Source organism: Mobula birostris, chromosome 22, assembly GCF_030028105.1.
Source record: "Mobula birostris isolate sMobBir1 chromosome 22, sMobBir1.hap1, whole genome shotgun sequence".
Classification (NCBI taxonomy): Eukaryota; Metazoa; Chordata; class Chondrichthyes; order Myliobatiformes; family Myliobatidae; genus Mobula; species Mobula birostris.
The window spans coordinates 44,424,716-44,451,043 of record NC_092391.1 but is presented as its reverse complement, the minus strand read 5'-3'; the positions used below and the strand labels follow the sequence as shown (position 1 = coordinate 44,451,043).

At 41.9% G+C, this 26,328-nt stretch overlaps 1 protein-coding gene across 1 annotated transcript in view; it reads left to right on the top strand.

Moving 5' to 3' along the window:
* tprn (taperin) overlaps nucleotides 1-14,627 on the top strand; it is a 68,693-nt gene extending 54,066 nt beyond the window's left edge. Inside the window, exons 2-4 of the mRNA XM_072240572.1 lie at nucleotides 3,208-3,409; nucleotides 9,551-9,678; nucleotides 11,210-14,627. Coding sequence (XP_072096673.1) covers nucleotides 3,208-3,409; nucleotides 9,551-9,678; nucleotides 11,210-11,272 — 393 coding nt within the window. The 3' untranslated portion in view covers nucleotides 11,273-14,627. The remainder of the gene's footprint in view (nucleotides 1-3,207; nucleotides 3,410-9,550; nucleotides 9,679-11,209) is intronic.
* The last annotated feature ends 11,701 nt before the right edge of the window (nucleotides 14,628-26,328 follow it).

Below are 26,328 nucleotides of genomic sequence, written 5' to 3'. Positions count from 1 at the left end.
CTGTGACCTCCCCTCCCCCCCGCCTCCACCGGTTACATTATTTATGCTGGTTGGTGCAAAGATCTCTTTTGTCCCAGCCTTGCCAGAGTTAAAGTCAGTTTAATTGTATGTTAACTGGCTGTGCCACAGCCTGATAAGGAAACACCAGCGCCTTTGAATGAAAAGTCCTGCAAAAGCGGATGCAGCCCAGTCCATCACGGGCAAAGCACATCTACACAGAGTGCTATTACAGGAAGGTAGCATCCATCATCAGAGACACACCCCACCACCCAAGTCATGCTCTCTTCTCGCTGCTGCCATCAGGAAGGTGGTACAGGAGCCTCAGGACTCACACCACCAGGTTCAGGAACAGTTATTACCCCTCAACTATCTTGGACCAGTGGGAATAAATTCACTCAACTTCACTTGCCCCATCAGTTACCGCAACCTATGAACTCACTTCCAAGGACTTTTCATCCTATGTTCTCAATATTTATTGCTTACTCATTTATTATTATTATTACTTTTTGTATTTGCTCTGTTTATTGTCTTTTGCACACCGATTGAACACCCAGTTGGTGCAGTCTTTCATTGATTCTGTTATGAATTTATTGAGTATGCCTGCAAGTAACAGAATCTCAGAGTTAAATATGTTAGCATATACTGTATGTCAAGTCAAGTCAAGTTGCTTTTTATTGTCATTTTGACCATAAACTGCTGGTACAGTACACAGTAAAAACGAAACAACGTTCCTCCAGGACCATGGTGCTACATGTACTTTGATAATAAATTTACTTTGAACTCTGAATTCAGGCTGCAGGTTTTAGTCAGTCTCTCAGTGCAGTCCTGGTCTGCTTCCTAGTTAAAGATGGTGATGGACGAAGTATAAGAATATTTAAAAGAATTGAGTGAAATTGGGCTTCTTGGAGGAAAGTGGCACTGAGATAAAACATCTGGCTTTCTGAGCAGGCGCAAGTACTAAAGTCACTTGCTGCATCTGTTTATTGTGCGCTTATTGTTTATGTTCTTGTGTTCCTATTTCTTCTCCATTCCCAACCCTGCCCCAAACCACCATTTCCTTGTTGATCATGAATGCTACATATTTTAATACAGCTTGATTTCATTTCTCAGCTGCTTTGTATATCACCTTTGTTTTCCTCATTTTCATATTGCACATTGTATACTTGGTTTCAGCAGGACCAAGACCTCAGTTTCCTTTCGTGCCTGGCACAACTGTGTATAATCTTTTGACATTCGAAGGAGTCCAGTTTTGTGATCTTTCTGTACATTTGTGTGAGGATGTGGTCTGAGCTCTCATTGTCTCTGAATGCTCCCCACACCCTGGTCGCAAGTAGCAGTTTCTAGTCCATACCTGCTACGTCTCATCTTTGTACTCTTGCCTATCCGTGCTAAATTTAACTCAATTCCAATCATTACCACTGAAGTTATCTCTCATCGATAACACCTACAGCTAGCTGTACAGCTTCCATTTGCAAGTCTAGATCTGTTACCTGTCTTGTCGAGCTTGCCATGTACTGGATAAAAATATTTTCAATATATTTTTAGAACTCTTGACATTCCGTGGGTTCAGTTTTCTGATCTTTCTGTATATCCGTGTGAACATGTATTGATAATATCTTGGTTGATAACTATTGGTGCAATTGAAGTTCCTGACTGGTATTCCTCTTTTAGCTTCTCATAAATACACTATTGTCTTGCTCTCACGGTTGGGAATGATTGTACTTTCCCAGTCATATGATTGCTGGAGCACCTTTGATACCAAGGCTTGGCCCTGGCTGTATTCCCTAAAGGAAGTATCACCCTTGCAGGATTCAGATCTGAATATGGTTTAGTGAATGAGTCACAACTGGGGAATTTCTAGATTACCTACCTGGTCCTATTGCCCCTCAATCCATTACTCACTCTTGTAGCTCTCAGCCTCATGGATGTACTCGTGTCTGGAGCTGGAATTCCAGCTGACGATGCTTCCTGTATGTGTGTTGGTCAGAGTTCCCCTTGGCATCATTTTTATCCAGCCTTCGTGCTGGACTGCCCAGCAACCCCAACAACCCCAATATAATCCTAACTTTATCACAGGACAATTTACAACGACCAGTTAACCAAACTGGTTTGTGGGAGCACAGCAGAGGACCTGGAGAAACCCCACACATTCCACAGGGAGACTCCTCACAGAGGATGCCGGAACTCTTGACACTCTGAGCTGTGGTGGTGTCGCGCTCCACCTTGCCTTTATTTATTATTAAATAAATACAGTGCTCTCTTACTATTAAATAAGCTTATCATAAGTGATATTAAGACTTGACATTGATCTGTAAAAGAAGGAAGAAAAGCGATTATACTCACTGTAGTTAATTTTCCTCAGCTGGTGTCAATTTAAAATGTATTTTTCTTGCCTCTTCCTTCACACTTGCACACCCTTGGCTCATGGCTGTCTGATTATTTTTTAATGTGCCCAGTGCAAGTTGTTTAATGAATCAAGTTCTATCTTCTCCTTTGACTGTTTAATCCATTATCCTAACGACTGGAAATCAAATCTCTGAGTTCTGGCCTGCTGGCAGTCTGTGGGCAGTTCTCAAGGTGCTGGCTCCTAGCTCTTTGTGCTCTTCTCATTTCTCCTGTGTTCTGACTGACAGCTCGCTTACGTTCAGCTCTTGTCCCACACTGTTTCTTTATGCCAAGTGCTTGTTCTCCATCGCTGCCTTGTGTCCCTACTACTAACAGCTCCTGTTTTCTTCCGCCTCCCCCAGCTGCTTTCTGTCTCATCACTTCTCTCTGTCCCGTTGTCTGTCTGTCTGTCTGTCTGTCTGTCTGTCTGTCTGTCTGTCTCTCTCCCTCTCCCTCTCCCTCTCCCTCTCCCTCTCCCTCTCCCTCTCCCTCTCCCCCTCCCTCTCCCCCTCCCTCTCCCCCTCCCTCCCTCCCTCCCTCCACACTACTAGCATTTATGACAGCAACGGAGGCCCATCTCTGGCTTCTTTCATTGTGTCCGTAGCTTCCTTCCAGTCTCCCATTCGCCTTTCCTCTATTTACACTCCTACCACTTGTACTCTTCATCTTCTCCCTTCACCTACTACTATTTCCCACTTTCCACTGCAGTACCAGTCAAAGCCTTTTACTAAGTAGATTAAAACTGAGCTTCTACTGTGGAGGAAGGCTGAAGTTCACGCCTGGTTTAATCGCCTGCCCTCTCTTCCTGTTACCTTTTTACAGATGAAGATTTCTTTCAATGATTCTAGTCTGCACACAACATTTGAGTACCCCTCTGAAAACTCGCTTATTCAAGAGGAGGAATCTGAAGCGAGTGAAGACGATGAAGAGGAGCAGCTCTCGATGAGCAGCTTTCCACATCCCAGCTACACCAGCTCTCCCACATCTGTGAGCAGCCCCATTCGGACCAACAGCGTGGCCTCAGGTACGTGTCATCGGACTCCTGCACTAGAGTTTCTGATCACAAATGAAACCTTTCCACTCAAAGGGTCTGTCTCACTGCAGAAAGCGATGAGAATGAAGTGGTGAGTTGGCTGCAGTTCATCCTGCGTACTCGTCACTGAGTTATAAGGTGGCGCACAGTAGGGAAGTTGGGCAGTAAATTGGTTTTTTCCAGCAGAGAATCCACAGGGAAGGCTGTTTTAAGTCACTTTGTTGCGTTCAAATAGCTTTGATTTGAAATCAAATCAAAGTAGCAGGCAATTGACCTTGTGCAGTCTTGAACTGATAAACTCTCAAGAGAGATACCACATGGAATGGGTCTTTTGGACCACTGTCAACCATCATTAATCCCAGTTTTTCCTTCCACATGTCCGTTATCACCCTCCAGATTCTACCCACACACCGAGGGCAATATAACATGAGATACAAGAGCAGAATAAGGCCATTTGGCCCATTGGATCCATTTTCCCTCTCAGCCCCAATCTCCTGTCTTCTCCCCGTTTCCTGACTGATCAACTTCTACCTTAAACATGCCCAATGATTTAGCCTCCACAGCAGCCTGTGGCCATGAATTCCACATATTTACCACTCACTGGCTAAAGAATTTCCTCCTCATCTCCATTCTAAAAGGGTATCCTTCTATTCTGAAGCTCTGTCATCTGGTCTTGGACTCTTCCATCCTCTCCATATCCACTGTATCGAGGCCTTTCAACATTTGATAAGTTTCAATTAGGTCACCCCTCATTCTTCTGAATTCCAGTGAATACAGGCCCACAGCCATCAGAGGCTCTTCATTTGACAAATCTTTCAATCCTGAGATCACTTTCGTGAACCTCCTTTGAATTCTTTCCAATGTCAGTACATCATTTTGTAGATAAGGGGCCCAAACCTGCTCAGGATACTCCAAGTGAAGTCTCACCAGTGCTTTATAAAACTTCAACATTACATCCTTGCTTTTATAATTTAGTCCTCTTGAAATGAATACTAATATTGCAATTGCCTTCCTCACCACAGACTCAACCTGCAAATGAGCCTTCAGGAAATCCTGTCCTGGTCCCTTTGCATCTCTGATTTTTATATTTTCTCTCATTTAGAAAATAGTTTACCCTTTTATTTCTTCTACCAAAGTGCATGACCACTGTTGTAACGTGGATGAAATCACCAGAGAGACAGAGCTACTAGTAGATACAAAGCAGCTTCTTTATTCGACACAAGGTACAGGCAGAGACATTTTCAGTGGAAAGGTCTGCTAGCCCAATGTGGGCTCGATATTTATATACTAAACACAAAGGCAATCGCTACTTAAAGTTATAGACAATGCTTCCTTTTGAAGCTACATACAAAACATCACACCTGACTTCATCCTTTCCTTCCGATGCCAACATGTCTGGGTTGGTATCCACAGCCTTTAGGAATGCAAGTTAAATCCACAATACATTTATTTGGCATTTTACGTGCTAACATAGAAGACAATTCATATCTATGAAGTATAGATAATGCTGTCTTCGAAACTACCTGTAAACTTCATCCCAGAGGCGTCAGCAGCGTCTGGTAGTCACAGCTTTTCGGAAATGCATTGTTACAAATGAACTCAATCCACAGTACTTTGTCAAATAGAAGACCGGTGGCCAGAGTCATTTAAGTGTAAGTGAATAATCTACCCAAAACTCACTCTAACAACCATACACTTCACCATACTGCATTTTATCTGCATTTTATTTGCCACTACTTTGCCCATTCTCCTAATCTAAGTACTTTAGTAGCCTTTCTACTTCCTCAAAGCTCTGAACACCACTGGTCACCAGCAGCCAACCAGAAAAGACTCCCTTTATTCTCACCGTTTGCTGCCTGCCAGTTCAGCCAGCTTTATCCATGCTAGTATCTTTCCTGTAAAACCATGGGCTCTTCATGTGTGGCATCTTGTCGAAGGCATTTTGAAAATCCAAGTATACGGGATCCACTGATTGCTTTTGTCTATCCAGCTTGTTATTGAAGAATTCCAACAGATTTGTCAGGCAAGATTTTCCCTTGAGGATACTGTGCTGGCTACTGTCCATTTTATCATGTCCCTCCAAGTACCCTGAAACCACGTCCTTAACAATAGACTCCAACACCTTCCCAATCACTGTGGTCAGACTAACTAGCCTGTAATTTTCTTTTCTTGAAGAGTGGAGTGACATTTACAATTTTCCATTCCTCTGGAACCATGCCAGAATCAATTGATTCTTGAAAGATCATTACTAATGCTTCCGCATACTCTTCAGTCACCTCTTTCAGAGGATTTCCATCTGGTCCAGGTGACTTATCAGACCTTTCAATTTCCCGAGAATCTTCTCCATAGTAATAGCAACTTTACATACTTCTGCTCCCTGACACTCTTGAACTTCTGGCATACTGCTAGTTCTTTCCACAATGAAGAATGATGCAAAATGCTTATTCAGTTTGTCCGCCATTTCCTTGTTCCCCACGACTATCTATCCAGCATTATTTCCCAGTGGTCTGATATCCACTCTCGCCTCTCTTTTACACTTTATGTATCTGAAGAAACTTTTGGTATCCTCCTTAATATTATTGGCTAGCTTACTTTTGTATTCAATCTTTTCTTTCTTAATGACAATTTTTAGTTGCATTCTGTTGGTTTTTAAAAGCTTCCCAATCCTCTACAGTAGACAATTAAACTACCAGCCCATGTGTCTTTTGAACATGGGAGGAAACTGGAGAAGACCTAGATGATCACTAGGGGAACAAGCAAACTCCACAGAAACAGCACCCGAGGTCGGGGTTACAATTTGTTTTAGTAATCAGGATTGATTGAGGGACATGTACAGAACAGTCATTCTAGTGTTGGAAGAGTGGGGAGATAAAACCCACATCTTCTGTTCCCTTCACAAAACTAGGCTGGGGAGCAGGGAGTCTCTTGTGGGAAGTTGCTGATACAACAACACTAGGACTGCTGCTTGGATCTAGAATAAATCAGGAACTTTCAGAATCGGGTTCGATATCACTGGCACATGTCGGGATACAATACATGAAAATACTGAAAAAAAAAAAACAAAATTACAGTGAGCATATATTAAAATAGGTAAATTAAAATACGTAGTGCAAAAACAGAAACCAAAAAGAAATAGTGAGGTAGTGTTCTCATGGGGTCAAGCCCATTTAGAAATTGGATGGCAGAGGGGAAGAAGCTGTTTCTGAATCGCTGAGTGTGTGTGTGCCTTCAGGCGTCTGTACCTCTCTCCTGATGGTAACAGTGAGAAGAGGGCATGTCCTGGGTGGTGGGGGTCCTTAATGATGTATGCCGCCTTTCTGAGGCAACGCTCCTTAAAGACATCTTTGATACTATGGCGGCTTGTATCCATGAGGGAGCTGACTAATTTGAAAACTTTCTGCAGCTTGCTTCGATCTTGTGCAGTAGCCCCCCACCCCCCCCACATACCAGGTGGTGAGGCAGCCAGTCAGAATGTTCTCCACAGTACATCTGCAGAAGTTTTCAAATGTTAGAAGCAAACTAGATCTCCTCAAACTCATAATGAAATATAGCCACTGTCTTGCCTTCTTTATAGCTGCATCGATATGTTAGGACCAGGTTAAGTCCTCAGAGATCTTGACACCGAGGAACTTGAAATTGCTCACTCTCTCCACGTTTGATCTCTCTGTGAGGATTGATTTGCATTTCCTCGTTTTACCCTCTTTGAAGTCCACAATCAGCTCTTTGGTCTTACTAACGCTGAACGCAAGGTTCAGGAAGCAAATCATGGGTGAAGCATTGCCTGAATATGATCTGATGTTGACCAGAAAGGTTCAGTCAATAATTTACAAAATTAGACAAGTTTATGCAATAAAATTAAATAGGTGTAAGTGGGGCAAAGTAATTGCTGGCTTTTATGGATGGAAGTGTGTTTGCTGGGGGAATTTCTGTTCACATTGCAACAGGAACCATTTCACTTTAAGCCACTCTGGTTCTTCATTTTGCTTAGAAGTTGACAGTTATTTTATTGGGCACTAATCTTGAGAATTGAACTAATAATCCAGAGGGAAGAGCTCAGATCACATTGGAACTTAAACTCTGTTAGTTAAATCAATTTGGATTACACTATACTATTGTAAACTTCCTAGTTTGATAACGTCCTGTAGAAAAGAAAATAAGCCAAGTACAGATGTATTTTTCTTCTTTGTATATAGCTGAATATCTGTCTTCATGATGAATGTTCCGTCAGACCAATGGCGAAGGTCCATTTGAGACCTAGCTAGTTTTGTTCCAGGCAGAACTGGAGAAACAGCGTCATCTGGTGGCTATAGTGGGTACTGCAGGTTATTTTTAAAATACAATGGATTCCAGATAATTGGGCCATCGGTTAATCGGGGCAGCTGCTTATTTGGGACAACTTGGAGGACAAGACTTAATTGTGAAAATAGAAGGGACTCCCAACTTGTATGTAGGCATTATCCCGCTTAACTGGGATGGGAGACTGTTGCTGAACAGTTTCAAACTAACATCAGTCACTTAGACTTGTATGACTGTTAGACACTACACTGTGCTTAGAGCAAATAGCTTTAAAAAGTGTCAGTTGTGTGTGTTTGTGTTCAAAAATTAGTGATTTTTTTTGTCACTAATGATGAGAAATAAGCAGTAAGACAATGCAAAACTGTTTAGCTCAGTGTAGTTTCAAGCATTTAGACTTAGAGATGTTCAAAATGGCCGGGAGTGAACAAATTAGGAACTACTGAGAACTTGAAGGTATTGATAATCATCTTGAATGTCACAATGAAAATTAAGACTGTCTGAAGAATTAAGTGAAGGCAGCCCATTATCTGCACTTGGTGTCTGTGCTGATTTTGTTCGTTTAAAGTCAATCAAAGAATGTGGCGGCATACACTGGATGAATTTGTCCATCAATAACTATTAGGAACTAATGCAGTTTTATAGTACTGTATCAGTAGTGTTCTAATTTGTTCTGTATTTCATTTAAATATATTATTTGTTACTCGGTTAAATGGAAATTAGCTTTTTTATACCCTTTTAATTATTTCCATGAAACTTTGGCTAATTGGGGCAGACACTCAATTGGGCCAAAATGTTCTGGTCCCGCTGTGTCCCAGTTAACTGGAATCCACTGTACACAAAACTAGTTATCTTCAAAATTTAAAAAGCAAACGGAAAGAAGAACAATGAATTAAAAAAATGAAATAGAAACCTTATCTGAGCTATTTTGGTGGTAGATTATTGATTACAATGTACCAGAAGACAGCTGTTGATAATAAACATTATGGTCAGCACAGGATGGAGATGAGAGTGAAGTTCTCTAAGAATAAAAATTAAATCACAGCAGATACCATGAAAGAGGAAGTAATGTTATTATGACTGACAAAAGACACAGGTACACTAGATCATGCTTTCTAGATCATACGGTTAATTCAGCAGAAGGTGATCAATTGAGGGCCAGCATTGGGCTGGATGGTGAGGCTAAGTGTAGGAAAGCAGGAGTTATTTGAATAGGTTATCAATGGGGTTATTTGGTCTTTCAGTTCCACTGTTCAGTACAATCACGGCTGATGCTGTATCCAGATACCACGCTCCTGCTCCCTCTTACCTCCACCTCCCCTCCCGACGGCTTCTGCATCTAGAAACCGCTCTGCCTCGAGTACTTTCAGCAAATTGGCCTCCGCTGTCTTTTGGTCGAGAATACTGTTTCTCCTCTTTAGTTAGAAATCTTAAAATGTTTAACTTTCTTCTAAAATAGGTAGTAAAAGTTAGCATTATTGTTTGATATCACCTGTAGTAGTCACAAAGTACATGTTGAAGGACAGAAAAGACGTTTGATGTACTTGCTGCCTTCTGATGGGTGAGAGACTGACATTAATACATGGTCTGAATCACTTTTTGAACTTCTGTACAATTTCAGTTCCGCTGTTTTCCTCGAGGTTTTGCAGTGTTTCACGCAGCTTCCAATCAATGGATGTGTACTCTGATCTTATCTCACCCACTGTACAGGATAATTTAAAACAAATTTAGTGATTTGATATTTCACTGTTTATGATCTGATAAGATAACAATCTTAAAGATAACAATTCCTTTCTCTTCTTCCCTTTCCTGCCACTCACCCTCCCACCTTTGATGCAGCCTTGTCGAACTACACGCCTAAACACACGATACCATTCGATACATGGCAGGAGCAGAAGATGAACGAAACTTTGTCCAGTGGGGACAGCTTGCTGCAGAAAAACGAATCCGTGACAGAGGACAACATGGTGAGTTAGTTATGGAATTAATGGCTGCTGGTTGATGTGGAACATAAGCCATAGATTCAACAAGTGAGAGCCATAATGTTGACAGGAAAACTATAGTCACATGTATTCTGCAGCGTAACATGGGGGTGACAACCAGTTCTAAACTTTGAGATGATTAACACATCAGGACCTCCTCCCTGTTCCCTCGTAAGGGACTAAGATGATCTTTTCCGAATTTAAAGAAGATAATTCAGGATTATTCCCCAAGACGCAAGTTAATTGCTTTAAAGGATAAACTATCCAGAGAAGTAAAGAAGAAAGCTGAAAGACATGAGAATTAGGGTTCCATTTCATACAATACAGGCACCTGAACTGAAGTAAAGTCCTTTTGAAAAGAGCAAATGGGTTGTAGAAAGGATGGTAAGCCAATGTAGGTGGGAGAGGGATTGTTGACTGTTATTGGTTACCTAAATAAGAGGTGCATGCACTAGAAATGGATGAGCTGGCCGTCACAGAACTGGACTGAAGCTGGGAATGAGATGTATCTGGGGAAAGGAAGACGAGTGATAAAACTGCAGTAGTGAAAGGAGCTTTAATAATTTTAATTTGACATGAACTGGGAGAACTAAAGAGTTTAGCGAGAAAGGGAAAAGGGAGTTGGGAAACAACGGTGCTTATAAGACTTGTGTGGAAATCATGGGCACCTGTGCCATGTTACATACCTGGCTCCAGGTGAGCAGATGTCTTATGTAGACTTGAAATGATGTTGAAGATTAAAGGAAGAATGTCATTGCTGTGGGTCCACTTTGGGTGCTGTTTGGAGAATACCAGATACAAGCAGCTCAAGAAATTCATGGATTAAAATCTTATGAATTATTAAATGAAAATACACAAATTGATGTCAAGCTAATGAACTTTTGACAAAAGGATTGTGTGGGGAGATGCCTTTATTTCTTCGGGCACTTGATACCGCTGTACGGGTGTCACTGCACCATTGGAAGGGACTGGGACCAGGATCCCAGTGGACAGTGGGTACAAGGACTTGCAACTCAAAAATGGCATTTGGGAGAAGGCTGGGGAAGAGTGATATAAAGCACATGGCATTATGTGTAAAGATAAGATCAAATGATATAATAATGAAATAGCGATTATGCAAGTAAAACATAGAAGACTAATGATTTTGAGCTAATTTAAAATTCTGTTCCCTGAAAATGTGAGAGTAACTCGGATGAAGGCAATGACGAATATTTTCTTCACATTTGCTGATGATACAAAGTTAGGAAGTAGAGTCGGTAGTCGTGCAAGACGGTAAAAGTATAAAAGGCCATAAAACTATGGGCAGTGCTGGGAATGTGAGATCACTCATTGGATTGAAGTAACTAGGAAACTAGAGAACGGAGGAAAATCTGCAAATAATGGAGATAGCACATGGGTATAAAAGAAAATGTAACAAGGGTAATATCATTTTATACTAACCTGCCTCTCTGCTCCTGTACAGTGCTATTTGTTTAATGATGCCCAATACTCACTCTTGTTCCATTTTTATCCTCAGCTCACACCAGCAGACAGCAGCTCCCATTCGGATTACAGTAGTGAACCAGCGCTATACTTCTGATCAGAAGGAGATGGGACCTAGAGATAGTAACAGTGCTTTTCTGGGACAACTTTGCCAGGAATGATTAGACTGGCAAATGCAGGCCACGTGCCATCTGAGATGTGGCCAGATGCTCTTCGAAAAGCTCACCCTCCCAATCACAGTTCTGTGGGCCACACTTGCATGTCCCAGGACCAAGTTTAATTTCAAGAGAGACTCAATTTGCTTCCGTACATTCCTTCAGGTATCTCCTGTGCCTACAAGGAGACCCGTCTCCAGATTACATGTGAGACACAGCGGTGTTTATGTGGCAGCCTTGAGGCTCAGGGATTTTTTACCGACACACTGAGTTTGCTATGTTTGCACTTGCTCTTTAAGGGCTCTGACCTGTTTCTAAATCATTCCTGGAAACTGCCAGACAATGGACATTTGAAGCTTATTCTGAAAGATGCTGACTACTCAATTCCTCACTGGAGAATTTCATTTTGTCTTGTCTTTTATGGCTTTGGCCACCTTTGTCTTTGAATATTGGGTACAGAACCTAGTTTGTGTTTTCAGCAGTTGCTTCCAGTTGTATTTGAGACTGCAATATCATGAAGTGTATATAATGAACCTTTTTGTCAGTAACTTCCATTGTGCCACAGGTTTAACCGATGGTGGTACTAGTCAAAGGGTTTGTCTCTTTTCATTTTTGTGCTTGTCTTTGAGTTTCCTTAATGATGTAATTAACTATCCTGGCATTTTTGACTTCTGACTGCCTCCTGGTGAGGTGTAGAGGCTGCGAGAGTGCCAAACCGCTTTGCATTTGAAAGTGGAATTTCTGTATGGAATGAGTTTAGTGCCATGTTTTTACTGGTTAGTTTGGGCAGCGGGAGAGAGTTGCTAAATTCAGAAGGGTTAAGAGTGGCGTTGAATTTTTCTGTGCACCTGCTATTCCTCAGGAATTGAAAGTATGTTAATGCCTTGAGTGAGATATCAGATTTTTGAGAGGCTTCAAACAGTGATCAAGGACAAAGCTCTTCTCTCTTTGTGGATTCGTTTAAATCTGGATTACACATTCTGTACCTGGCGTACAAAGGTCCTTGTAAATTGGACCTGATATCAGTGACTGCTAATGAGAGCAGAAGTGTTGGAATTGAAGCAGGAATCACTTCTAGGCTGCTTGTGGTATGATGCCACACCTAATTAAGGGATAATTTGTGTTGATTCGTGCAGACTTTCCTATACTAATAAAAAGAAATTTATTCCCAGATCTTACAAAAAATGACCCCCAATTGGGGGGAAAATGTGAGACCTGAAATTCTGTTTTACTCCTGTCTACTGAAATGGTCATGTGCACTGCTGTAATGGTGAAAGTCTGCAAGACATGCTGCTTTAGCCATTGCTTTGGAGGCTGCTGTTCTTTGAGCTTGAATGTGTCAGAGCTGGGAAGCAGTTAATGCCAATTCCAATTCCAATGCTGCAGAAAGAAAAGCGAATGACTTAGATGGATCTCCAGTTGTACTAGCTGAATTGTGTGTAGAAAGATCTTTTACTTGTGTTTGACATTAGCTGTGAGAGGAATGTTTAAAGGTGCCGAGATAGGTGCTGGGCTGCATTAGTTCCATGCCAGTTTCCCAATTGTTCAAATAAGTATGTTTCTTAATTCATTGGGGTTTGGGGCAATGAACCATGAGTGAGAATCCTTAAGACCTGGGCAACTTACGTTCGGTTTCCCGAGAATATGGAATGCAATTAAAAAAAGTCTAGCCTATTACAGCTTCCTAATTATAATTAGGTTTAAAATGTTAGATGAGGAGTTGGAAATTGAGCACTTGTTGCAATTGCACTAGATTAGCCCTGATGTTATCTGGTTCTCTGGTGGTCCATGAGGTAGATTCTTCATTCATGTTGAAATGTAAACTTGCAGAATGCACTCCTTTTTCCCTGGGTTTAAAGCCTGCTTGGGTTGAGGTGCTTGAAGAAACCTGTCTGGCAGCTTTATATTGAAGCTACTTTCAAGTACTCTCCCTGTTCCCCCCCCCCCCCTGAGGTTTTTGGACAAAAGTCTGCGGTCTAAAAGCATTTGCGATTTTATTCATAGTTAAGGAGCCATCTCCGTCAGGGTGGTGAATGAGAGCAAAGATCATCCACAGCTGGTCAGGGATGATGTAGAGGGGTAGGCATTGTTCTAATGCTGGTGTTAAGAGTTGAGGCAGTGTCATAATTGTATAAAAGGATGTGTGAAATTATTATAAACTGACCTGCACTTTAATACCAAATTATCTGTTTTTGAGATTGTAGTCACTGTGCTTGTTTTCGTCTGAGGGTGGGTTTAACTGTGAGTGCTAGCCGACTGCCTGTTAATGTGTCAATTATTCAGATGCAGACATATATGAGGTAAGGCCATTACTCATCCACCCTCTGCTTTTTTCCCACTCCTGCCCATGTTCTACTGTAACCCCATGGATCTGTGACACAAAATTAAAAAGAGAAGCACACTGGAAAATCTAAAAAAACATCGTCAGGAGAGGGAACCAGGCTAATCTTTTGGGTGGACTTTTGTGATCAAAACATTGTCAAGCAAAAGATTTCTACCTACACAATTAATATTTTTACTGTTTTAAATGCTAACAGCACACCTATATTGAATATATTCTACTTTTATTAATAGAGAGCTAGAGCTTCAGCTGACAGAATTTACATTACAGCTACATGTTTTTGATTGACAGTTCTGAGCACAAGGGCCCTACACCATCTGACCGATCTGAAGAATTTTCGAAGGAAATTAGCCTTTCTCTCTAAAGTCAACACTCCAAATACTCTAAGGCCAACTAACAGCATTCTTATTAGGAGAAGTTTATAGCTCTGGGTGAGTTGTAGGCATTTTATTCACATACAGTTTTTTTGACACAAATGAGCATGTCTGACAAAAAGGTTATCAAAGGAGGGATGAATTCTGTGTGCACATACAAAAAACACTTTGAAATTGCTTGGCAAGCCAGGGGAGTGCATCATCAGAGATCTGGGCGCCAGGGTGAAACTTGTTATTCCAAGAAATTCCATATGCACTATACAATTTTGCACTTAGAGACTGAACTGTAAGGAAGAAATGGAACTTGCCACCGTCCAGTCATAAGGCCAAATGTGTTGCTCTTTTATTAACACTCACCTTTAATGCAAATGCTAAGAAAGCACGTTATTTAAAAAAAAACCTCAATTATGGACACAACAGTCTACTAGAGAAGAGTTTCTTTCATTATAGTTACATGCAATGCTTATTTTGATAGAAATTTTGTATTTTTGGTTGTAGATGTAATAATATAATGATTTATGATTTTCAGAGATGTGATTGGTTTAAAATAAAAAAATACACTGGCTATAGTATGTGTGTGAAAAGGCATCAAAAATCAATTTACCTTTAAATGTAGATAAAAACAGCAGGACACTACTTACTGCTGTCATTTGTTCTGACCTGTGGCAGATCAGTAACTGAACTTGGCCATCTGAACTCTGCCTGACGTTTGGCTTAAGTCCGAGTGAAATATTCACAAGTGGTCCAAGCCAAACACGTAGCAGGTAAGCTCATTGCTGCTCAGCCACTTCCAAGCTTCTGTAAGGCTCTGTCATGGTGCTCATGTAAGTACACTTCTAATTTGAAATTTTCTGCCTCAAAACATTCTTTCAGTCCCCGCCACCTGAACTTCTGCAACTTGGCTCTAACATTTGTCTTTTACCAGACCTCTTTACAAAAGGAAAACTCTTCATCAACCAGGATTCATTATTTTATATACTTAATAACACACCACTGGCCTATTACCTTCCTGGGGAGAAAAAACAGTCTCTCTACTGTCCTAATACTTCTCACGTCTCTATGAACTCCTTTTGAGTGGTCGGTGTATTAGTGGATTAAAAGTGGGACACGTGTTCAAACTCAGCAGAGTTTAATTTAGTGAATTAAATAAGCCCTTCATGAATATTTGGAGATATGTTTAAATAGGAATAAGGGTCTACAAACCAAGAACCTGACCTTTGCTTAGCTTACCTGTGCCACTGGCAGTCAGAGTGGCCCTGTGAAGCACTGTGAAATTAGCTCCAATATAGACAAAGCAAGTTGATGCTGAATTTCCTCTGGTGCCCTGATGAATCAAACTCTTTCACATTGAACAACAAGGGCACAGGATATAATATTGGTGAAGGAGTCTGTTCATTGTGAAGAATATAACAATCAGGTGTGACCAGCAGGGGTTAAGAGAGCCAGCAGAAGGAGAGAAGCTAAGTTAATTAGCTTAACAGTGTGGAAGGTTGATCCTGACTAAGGTAGACAAAGCACAAGGTCACTGAAGTTCTGTGAATCAATCACCCTCTCTGTTCTATCTAATGAGAGCAAATACAGTGACCTAATTTAAAAATCATAGTAAAGGGAGATGCACCAATGGTTGTCACTATTGGAGGCTGATCATCCCAATTTGGGATATGTCTGCAGGAGTTCCTTAGGAAATTGTCCTAAGTCTAACATCTTCAGTTCCTCCTTCAATGAATTTCCCCACTTCTGACCCAATGTTGTAGGGATATTTTCTGAAGGTTGACAATGTTCAATTCTATTCACAACTTAACGTCCGAAACAGACATAACTGATAAGCAGAAAGCACCATTTACTACTCAAAAGTGCCAAGAAATTACCATCTTCAACCAGATGCCTAGATTTTTTTTTTGGAAGCACTACTATTGTTAAGTCCCCCACAGCAACATCTAGGGATTCCCAACCTGTGGTCCACAGACCCTCGGTTAATGGTAGGGGTCCATGGCGTTAAAAATGTTAGGACCCCCTCCCCTACCCGATCAAAGGGTTCACCATTGTCAAGAAACTCAACTGAGCGAGGTACGTAAGTTTGATGATGAGCAGGTTAGAGGCCGAGCATCTAACTGCAAGTAACTCGTATTCTTGACACCCTTAAACTTCTTCAAGGCTCAGGTCATGATTAAGTACTCCATTTGCCTGGGGAGAGTACAGCTCCAATGACATTCAAGCAACACTACATCATCCAGGACAAACCAGCTGCTTGATTGGCACCCCAACACAACTTTGAATATGCATCCTCTTCACCACCATTGTACTATGACCCCAGGGTACACCAGTTACAACGTGCACAATAATTATGTGCCTAGACCACTTTAACAGCACCTCTCAAACCCACAACCTCAGTTAGAAAGGACAAGAACAGCAAGTGCATTAAAACGTCATTGTTTGTTCTCCAAGTTTACAGAATCCTGACTTGGAAATATATCACCAGTTCTTCATTGTTGAGTCCAGACAGTGAAATTCCCAAGCCAACAACATGTACCACAACCTCTAACAGTTAGGGATGGGCGGTTAAGGCTGGTCATGTCTGTACTGTCCATGTTCCAAGGAGTAAATAAAAGAAAAGTTCAGCCAGCAAAAGTTTGGGGCCTTTCTATGTTGGAAAGCGAGGAATAAAAGGGCAGATGTTCTTGTGGTTGCAATGGAAATGAACCAAAGTTCAAAGTAAATTGATTATCAAAGTACATATGTCACTATATACAACCCTGAGATTCATTTTCTTGTGGGCATACTCAGTAAATCCAATAACCAATGAAAAACTGCACCAATGGGGCGAACAACCAGTGTGCAAAAGACAACAAGCTGTTGCTACCCAGGGAAAATGGGAGAGTATGTTGGTACACTTCTCTCTCTCCAGAGTTTTCTGAAGGGAAATGTCTGTTCGATACACAGAAAGTAACCATCTAGCTTTTCTGCAGCTCCCATGATTTTATTTACCTCTGTAAAGTTGCCCTTTAGCATCCTATTCTCCAAGGGAAAACATCTGCAGCCTATCCAGCCTCATAATTCAAGACCTCTGGTCCGAGTGATACCCCTGTGAACCCTTTCTGCACCCTTTCTAGCTTCACGACATCCTTGCAATAGTTGGCCGACCAGAACTGTGCACAATACCAAGTATGGTGTCACCAATGATTTGTATTTTGTAACATGATGTCCCAACTCCAGTGCTCATTGCCCTGACCAATGACAGTAAGCATGCCAAGCACCACCTTCACCACTATCTCTATCTGTATTACCACTTTCAGCAATTATGTGCATATACTTCTACAACACTCACTAGAGCCCTACCTTTTATGGCTTAAGCCCTGCCTTTGTTTAACTTATCAAAATTATGGAATCAATGGCCTTATGGCCAAGTTTGGGTGATACAAAGATGGAGGGGAAGGAAGTGTTGAAGACGCAGGGAGTTGTGCAGAAGTATTTAGATTAGGAGAATGGGCAAAGAGGTGGCAGATGGAATACAGTGCAAGGAAATGTATGGCCATGCATTTTGATAGATGGAATAAAGGTGCAGGCCATTTTCTAAATGGGGAGAGCATTCAGAAATCAGAGGTGCAAAGGGACTTGGGAATCTTCGTGCCAAATTGCCTAAAGGTTAATGAGCAGAGTTGAGTCAATGGTAAGGATGGTAAATGTGATATAAGCATTAATTTCAAGATGACTAGAATATAAAATCAAAGATGTAATGCAGAGGCTTTATAAGGTATTGGTCAGACCCCACTTGGAACATTGAGAGTTACTTAGGGCCCCTTATTAAGAAAGGATATGCTGGCATTGGAAAGGGTCCGGACGAGGTTCATAAAAATGATACCAGGAATGAAAGAGGGGCATTTGATGGCTCTGGGTCTGTACTCACTGGAGTTTAGAAGAATGGGGGGAGGAGGGTGGTCTCATTGAAACGTATCAAATATTGAAAAGCCTAGGTAGAGTGGATGTGGGGAGGATGTTTCCTATAGTGGGGTTAGTCTAGGACTGGAGGAGACAGCCTCAGAATACAAGCAAGAATGTCCCTTGAAATGAAGACAGTAGACAGAAATGTAGAGGAATTTCTTGAGCCAAAGGGTGGTGAATCTGTGAAATTCATTGCCACAGACAGATGTGGAGGCTATATCATGGGGTATATTTCAGAATCAGAATCATGTTTAATATCACTGACGTCATATAATTTGTTGTTTTGCAGCAGTACAATGCGAAAGGTATAAAATATGAATTAGAATAAGAAGTAAATATTTAAAAATTAAATTAAATAAGTAGAGCAAAAATAGTGAGGTAGTGTTCATGGGTTGGTTCATTGTTCATTTAGAAATCTGTTGGAGGGAAAGAAGCTGTTCCTAAAATAATTAGTTTGTATTCAGGCTCCTCTAACTTCTCCGAGGATGTCCTGGATAATGGGGGGTCTTAATGGTAGATGCCACCTTTTTGAGTTATTGTGTTTTGAAGCTGCTCTCAATTCATGGGAGGCTAGTGCCCATGATGGGGCTGGCTCCACAGCTTTTCCAGTCCTGGTCAGTGGCCCCTCCATACCAAGTGGTAATGCAACCATTTGGAGTGCTCTCCACGGTACACTTAGAAATTTGCTAGTCTTTGGTGACATACCAAATCTCCTGAAACTGCTTATGACCTATAGCTGCTGTTGTGCCTTCTTCATAATTGTATCAATTTGTTGGGCCCAGGATAGAGCTTCAGAGATGTTGACATCCAAGGACTTGAAACTGCTCACTCTTTCCACTGCTGATCCCTCAATGTAGACGGGTCTGTTTTGCCTTGACTTTCCCCTTCCCCTTCCGTAAGTCCACAATTCTTTGGTCTTACTGATGTTGAGTGCAAAGTCGTTGCAACACCACGCAACCAGCCAATCTATCTTATCTCCTCATCAATCTATCTTATCTCTGTTGGCAAATTTATAGATGACATTTGAATTGTGCTTGGCCACAGTCATAGGTGGAGAGAGTAGAGTAGTGTACTATTTAAATTGGAGGTTGATAGGTTCTTGATTAGTAAGAACAACAAAAGTTACGGGGCGAAGGCAGGAGACGGGTTGAGAGGGATAATACATCAGCCATGATGGAATGGAGGATCAGATTTGATGGGCTGAATGGCTTAATTCTGCTCCTGTATCGTATGGTCTTATCTTGCACCTGTGAGTTAAATTCCATCTGACATTCCTTAACCCACTTCCCCAATTACTTGTGACCAAAATAATTGGGTCAGAGCTCTGCTCTCCTACTGCATTGAGCCATGAACTGTGGTGGCAAATAAGCAACAGGAGGTTCTATAAATATGTGTCATCGGTGAACAAGGACACAAATGCCAAAAAGCAAGTTGAAGCACAGGAACAAGCTCTTCAGGCCACCATGTCTGTACTGAGTGGATGACATTTCCCAAGGTCTCCACAACATAAAGTCAATCTTAAGCCAATATAGTGTGAAATAGTAGCTGACTGCACTGGTTCTGACAGACTAATGGAATCCAACAATATTACAGCTATAGAGCTGAAGATGTGCTCCCAAACTATCTTCACATCTATCCATACAGCCAGTAAGGCAGCATGTCAGGTGAGAACCAGAGATAATATTTCAGATCAATGATTTTTGTCATTGACCTCAAATGTTTCTCTACAGATGCTGCCTGGCTTGCTGGTTGTTTACAGCTTAAGAGAGAAAGGAGAAAATGTTCTGACGGGTGTTCAGGATAATGTTCTTGGTAAGTACTTCCGTGGCCAAACAAAGAAGCTGGCATTGCTGGACTCAGCTCTGGAAATGATCCAGGCTAAGTAGAGTATGCAATAGTTGGAGAACGTATCGTAAACAGTGATTATAACATTTTGAAGTGAAATGGGAATGGATACAGGCCAGTCCAAAATCAAAAGTTAATTGGAAATAGGTCACAGCATGGAATAGACCATTCTGGCCCTTCGAGCCGCACTGCCCAGCAACCCCCAATTTAACCCTAGCCTAATCACGGGGCAATTTACAACCAATTAACCTACCAACAGATACATCTTTGGACTGTGGAAGGAAACCAGAGCACCTGGAGGAAATCCATGCAGTCATGGGAAGAATGTACAAGCTCCTTACAGGCAGCAGTGGGAATTGAACACGAGTCACTGGTACTGTAAAACGTGCCAACCACTATGCTACCGTACTGTCCCAGTGTTCCTGTTTCAGTGGGATAAATACAGATCTGGCCCTGGAAAAGTAGAACTGAACCATTTTAATCTGAGCAACACACACAAAATGCTGGAGGAACTCAGCAGGCCAGGCAGCATCTATGGAAAAAAGTACAGTTGACATTTCGGGCCAAAACCCTTCAGCAGGACTGGAGAAAAGAAGCTGAGGAGTAGATTTGAAAGATGGGTCGAGGAGAGAGAGAAATGTCAGGTGAAACATTATTATGATTATGAGGACACACAGTCCCCTTTTATTGTCATTTAGTAATGCATGCATTAAGAAATGATAAAATTTTTTTTCCAGAATATCAGGAAAACACATGAGAAACCGACTTAAAAACTAACAAAAACCACATAATTATAACATATAGTTACAACAGTGCAAAGCAAGACAGTAATTTGATAAGAACAGACCATGGGCACGGTACAAGTCTCAAAGTATCTCGAAAGTCCCATCATCTCACGCAGGCGGTAAACCTCCAGCGCCACCAACTTGCCGATGCAGCATCCTGGAAGCAACCGACCACAGTCCGACTCCGAGTCCCTCCGAAAAACTCCGAGCTTCTGACCAGCTCTCCGACACCGAGCACCATCTCTGCCGAGCGTTTCGACCCCGGCCCTGGCAACAGGCGATACGCAAAGCCGAGGATTTGGGGCCTTCGTCTCCGGAGATTCTCGATCGCACATGGAGGGGGAGGGATGAAGCAATAATCTAGGAAGTTGATTGGTGAAAGAGACAGGGCCATGGAAAAAAAAGAAAGTGGGGGCAACACCTTGTATTCGTTTGGGTAGCCTCCAACCTGATGGCATGAACATCGATTTCTCAAACTTCTGGTAATGCCCCACCTCTGGCCACCCCTACACTATTTCCCATTCCCTTGTCCCCCCTCTCATGTTATCTCCTTCCCTGCCCATCGCTGCCCTCCGGTGCTCCACCCCCTGGCCCCTTTCTTCCATGGCCTTCTTTCTGTCTCTTTCACCAATCAGCTTCCTAACTCTTTGCTTCATCCCTCCCCCTCCAAGTTTCACCTATCGCCTGGCGCTTCTCTCCCCTCCCCCCACGTTTTGAATCTACTCCTCAGCCTTTTTACTCCAGTCCTGCTGAAGGGTTTTGGCCTCAAACATCGACTGTACTTTCTTTTTCAGAGATGCTGCCTGGCCTACTGCGTTCACCAGCATTTTTTATGTGAGCGCTTGAATTTCCAGCATCTGCAGATTTCCCCGTTTGTAATTTTAGTTTGGAATTGTTTCAAAAGTTTTGAGGAGTTAAAGTGAGAGTTCCCATGCAATAACAGCATTCATTTCATGAGGTCCAGAATACAAGAGCAGGGATGTGATGCTGAAGCTTTATAAGGCACTGGTGAGGCCCCACCTTGAGTATTGTGAACAGTTCTGAGCTTCATCTAAGAAATGATGTGCTGGCATTGGAGAGGGTTCAGAGAAGGTTCACAAGGATTCTGGGAATGAAAGGATCATCATATGAGGAACGTTTGATGGCTCTGGGTCTGTGCTTGCTGGAATTTAGAAGGATGGCAGGGGGGGGGATCTCATTGAAACCTTTTGAATGTTGAAGGGCCTAGACAGTAGATGTGGAAAGGATATTCCTCATGGTAGGGGAATCCAGGACAAGAGGGCACAGCCTCAGGAGAGAGGGGCATCCATTTAAAATTGATGCGGAGAAATTTCTTTAGCCAGAGGGTGGTGAAATTGTTACCACATGCAACTGTGGAGACAGGATCATTGGGTGTATTTAAGGCAGAGATTGATAGGTTCTTGGTTGGAAGATGGTTATGGGGAGAAGGCTGGGGAATGGGGGTGAGGATGGGAAAAAAGGAGCGATGGGCCACATGCCCTAATTCTACTCCTATGTCTTATGGTCTTCCCTGGTGAATGAATAGAGAGTAAAACAGAGTAGAATTAAAGAAGCATAGCAGATGCCAAGTTTTTAGCTCAAGGGAGGATTGGGCTGATTATAGAGGGTTTAAAAGAGCAATAAAGGAAATGGGAAAAGGAGTTCATGAAAAAAAGACTAGCAGCAGGTATAAAAGGGAATCCAAACAAAAAGGGTTTTAAGGGAGTTTGATCAGGGAGAATTGAGTCATTATCACAGAGGCAGAGGGAACAGCTGAGATCTAAATAAGTACTTTATATCATGTTTATAGAGGAAGAGGTGCTGATGGAGATTCAGAAAGAGAGATGTCACTGAGATTCTGGATATGCTAGAACTAGAACTATGGACTTGCATAAATGGATATTTCATCTACTACGGATGAAACAGCTCAGCACAGCAACAGGCTCTTCAACCCACCCTATCTATACCAAGCATGACGCCAGTGTAAACTACTGCCAACTGCCTGCACATGGACCATATTCCTCCATTCCCTGAATATTTGTGTATTTATCTCAAAGCCTCTTACACACAGCCACTGTATCTGCATCTTCCATCTCACCTTCCACTGTCTGTGGGGGGAAAAAATAATTGCCTTACATATTTTTAAACTTTCCCCTTTAACCTATGCCTTCTAGTATTTGATATTCCCACCCTGGGAGAAAGTCTCATATCTACTCTATTCCTCTCATTAGTACTTGTCAGGTTACTTAACCTTCAGCACTCCAGAGAAAACAGTGCAAGTTCGTCCAATTTCTCCTTGAAGCTAAGACACTTCAGCCCAAGCAACAACCTGGTGAACCTCTTCTGCACCCCCTCCACAACCTTCCCGTAGTGTGACAACCAGAACTGCACACAACATGCCTTTTGCGACCCAAGTTTTATACAGCTACAATATGACTTTGCCAAGTTTTAGTCAGTGCCCCAAACAATGAAGAAAAGTTTGCTATATGCCTTCTTCACCACTGTCTGCCTGTGATGCCATTTTCAGATGTAATGAGTTGAATCTCAGATTGTCATGGGAAGCAAGGGACGAAGTAATAATAAAAATTTAGTCTCTTGGATTGATTAGCAAACACCGATTATAAATTTGTTAAAGACAAGTCATTTTTAACTAAACTAATATGATTTTGATGAGATCAATGAGTGAAATGTGTTTAATATAATTTATGTGGACTTTCAAAGATCTTTCAATAAGATACTACATAGTAGACTTTCTCAGGGTGAAGACCTGGAGTAAAAGGGGTGGTGGCCAATTTTTCATTCTCTGCAACAGGAGACAGAATGGGGAAAGGCCATTACGTTCTGGAAGTGAGCATACAGTGGAGTTTCCCAAGGTCCAGTGCTACAGACCATTGCCTTTAGTTATATAAATTCATTATTTGATTAGGTATAGTACATGGGCAACTATCTCTGAATTTGCAGAGGACACAAAATTTGGAGGGTTGTTAAACTGAGGATAGGAAGAGACTTCAATGAGATATGGACACACTAACTGGTAGATGGCAGATGAGATTTAATGCTGAGAAATAGTTTTATTTTCTGCTCAGAAGATGAGAAAATGTAATTATGAAAAGGTCGCATTGGTAAAAGGAATACATTGAAAATGGCAGGTTAGGTTGATGAAGTGGTGTGGTTGAAGAATTATAGAGTATAATAGCAAGGAATACATGAGGCACTGGGTTTATCCATGTCTGCAATATTGTGTCCAGCTTGGCTCCTCCATATTCTAGCGATGAAGGACTTGCAGGCTGGAAAAATGGGAAATCCTTCGAGTCATAGTCATAAAGTAATACAACATGGCCCTTCAGCCCAATGGATCCATGCCAACCATAATATCCTTCCTGCTCATCCCAATTGCCTGTGCTCGGCCTATAATCTTCCAAGTCTTTCCTCGCCATGTAACTATGCAAATACAACTTAAATGTTGCAGTTATACCTGCCTTGATCATTTCCTCTGACAACTCATTTCAGGAACTCACTACCTTCTGTGTGTAATACCCTGGCTTAGATTTCTACATTATGCTGTACGTATTTCATTTTGTCAGTTTTCTGCAAAAGCAGTGTGTCCTGCTGGTAGAATGTTTTGATTTTGGCTAAGATGAGAAGCCTTGCTGCTCAGGTTTGGAATGTTGCGTCAGCCAATCAGGATGGTGGGATCTGGAGGAAGTGCTAAAGAGAACGGGGTGGAGAGAGGTTTGTGACACACAGTAGTCCAGTTTGGTGACTTTCTGGCAGAACAGAAGGGAAGATGCAGCAGGATGCTGTGGGAAGAAGAGTCCCCATTGCAAGAAGTGCTTTGTGCAGATGAATGGCTCCAGGGAGGAAAGTCAATACTTCTGAAAGAGAGCCAGTTTGTTCGAGATGGACTTTAAGGGAAGTTTGGACTGCAGCTGGTGCTTCCACCCAGACCAAGGGTTCAGCGCCATGAGCAACGGTTATACCCAGCTTTGGAAGACACAAGCTCCAACTGTTATGTGAACGTTTAACTGAAATGGGCCCTTTTATTTCATTCTTTCTCAATAACTTTGATAAAGTTGAAATTAGTAAATATGCTTTATAATTTTATGCGGTGTACACTCTTATTTCTTGCCAATTGATAATTGTATATGGGCAGTAGTTACACAGCATTCACTCAAACCGAAGTTTCTTTAATCGGAACAACATGAGGTTCCTGTTTAGCTGAACCCCAAATCATACCGACCCTAGATGTATATTATTTTTGAAAGGTGGCCTTCTCACTGCAGTTGCACTGCACTCCCTCACTTCAAGCAGTAAAGATCCACTTTGGTCAAGAACTTGGGATACAAAATGAAGGAAGGTGATTGCCCAAAGAATCAAAGACGATAATGGAAAATTTCTTTATTATAGAGTAGGTGGTTAGGTTCTGGAATGCCTTGTTGGGCTGGAGGCAGATTCAGCTGTAACATTTAAAAGAGATTGAGAGTCTATCACCTTTTTTGTTTTTATTTCTGTATAAACATATTCAGTGAGTTCTACCAGGACCACTTAACTACAGAAATTCATACCCAAGAGCACATGACTACTCAGCATCTGGAGTCCATTGGCTGCCTGACTGGACAGTTTCTATTATGGCTCTCAAATATAAAATCAGTATTTGGGGGAAAATAAAACAATAGAGCCATGGGGACTAGTTGCATTGCTCTTGCAGAGAGACAGCACAAATGTTAAGGTTCCTTCAGTACCATTGTCATTCAATGATTCCTTACCCAGCATGTGCAACTCCAGCTCGGCTGATGATCGTCTCACTACCCTATCAAATGATCTGCACTCCATTGTAATTTGAGATGCTTGATGAAGTCTCTCTAGCCAGCCACTGAACACATGTAATGCTTAGTAGCTTTAAACTGTGTCCAGGATATGCTTTTCAAATGCACAACTTCTTTTAGAGTCATAGTACAGATAATACAACAGGACAACAGGTCTTTAGCCCCACTCATTTGTGCTGACTATGGTGTCCCATTTAGTCCATATCCCTCTAAACCAGGGGTTCCCAACCTTGTTTATACCATAGACCAATACCATTAACTGAGGGGTCTGTGGACCCCAGGCTGGGAACCCCTGCTCTAAACCCTTCCTAATCACATACTTGTCTTTTGAATATTGTTATTGTATCACTCAATCACTTTCTCTGAGAGCCCATTCCATACATGCACCATTCTCAACATGGAGCTGTTGCCCCTCTCTTGTGTAATGGTCTGCTTCAGATATTTTGTGCTATGCTGTAGGTATTTCATTTTAGCAATACTGTGAGAACAGTCTGTTCTGCTTTCAGCCTGTTTGGGTTACTGTTATAGGTAAGGGATGCTTAGGAATGTGTGTCATCCAATCAGGACGCTGGGGGAAGAGGTTTTATGATGGACACTAAGGTGGGTCGAAGTCTTTTTGGTGGGAGGTGGCAAGAGAAGGAGCCTGAGAGAACTGGCCATAGGATTTGATCTCTTAGGAGCAGATGCATCAGAGGGCAAAAATTAACCATCATGTTTTGGCACCATCGGCACCTTTTGAAGTTCCTGAGTTATGGTTTGATCACGTTGCTGTGGACTTGGTTGGTCCTCCCCTGCTCTCCTCCCCCCACCCCCAACAGCAGTTCCACACATTTCCTTACCAAGGTGGATGCCAGAGGTTATCCCTCTAGCACCAATGATGGCTGCGGA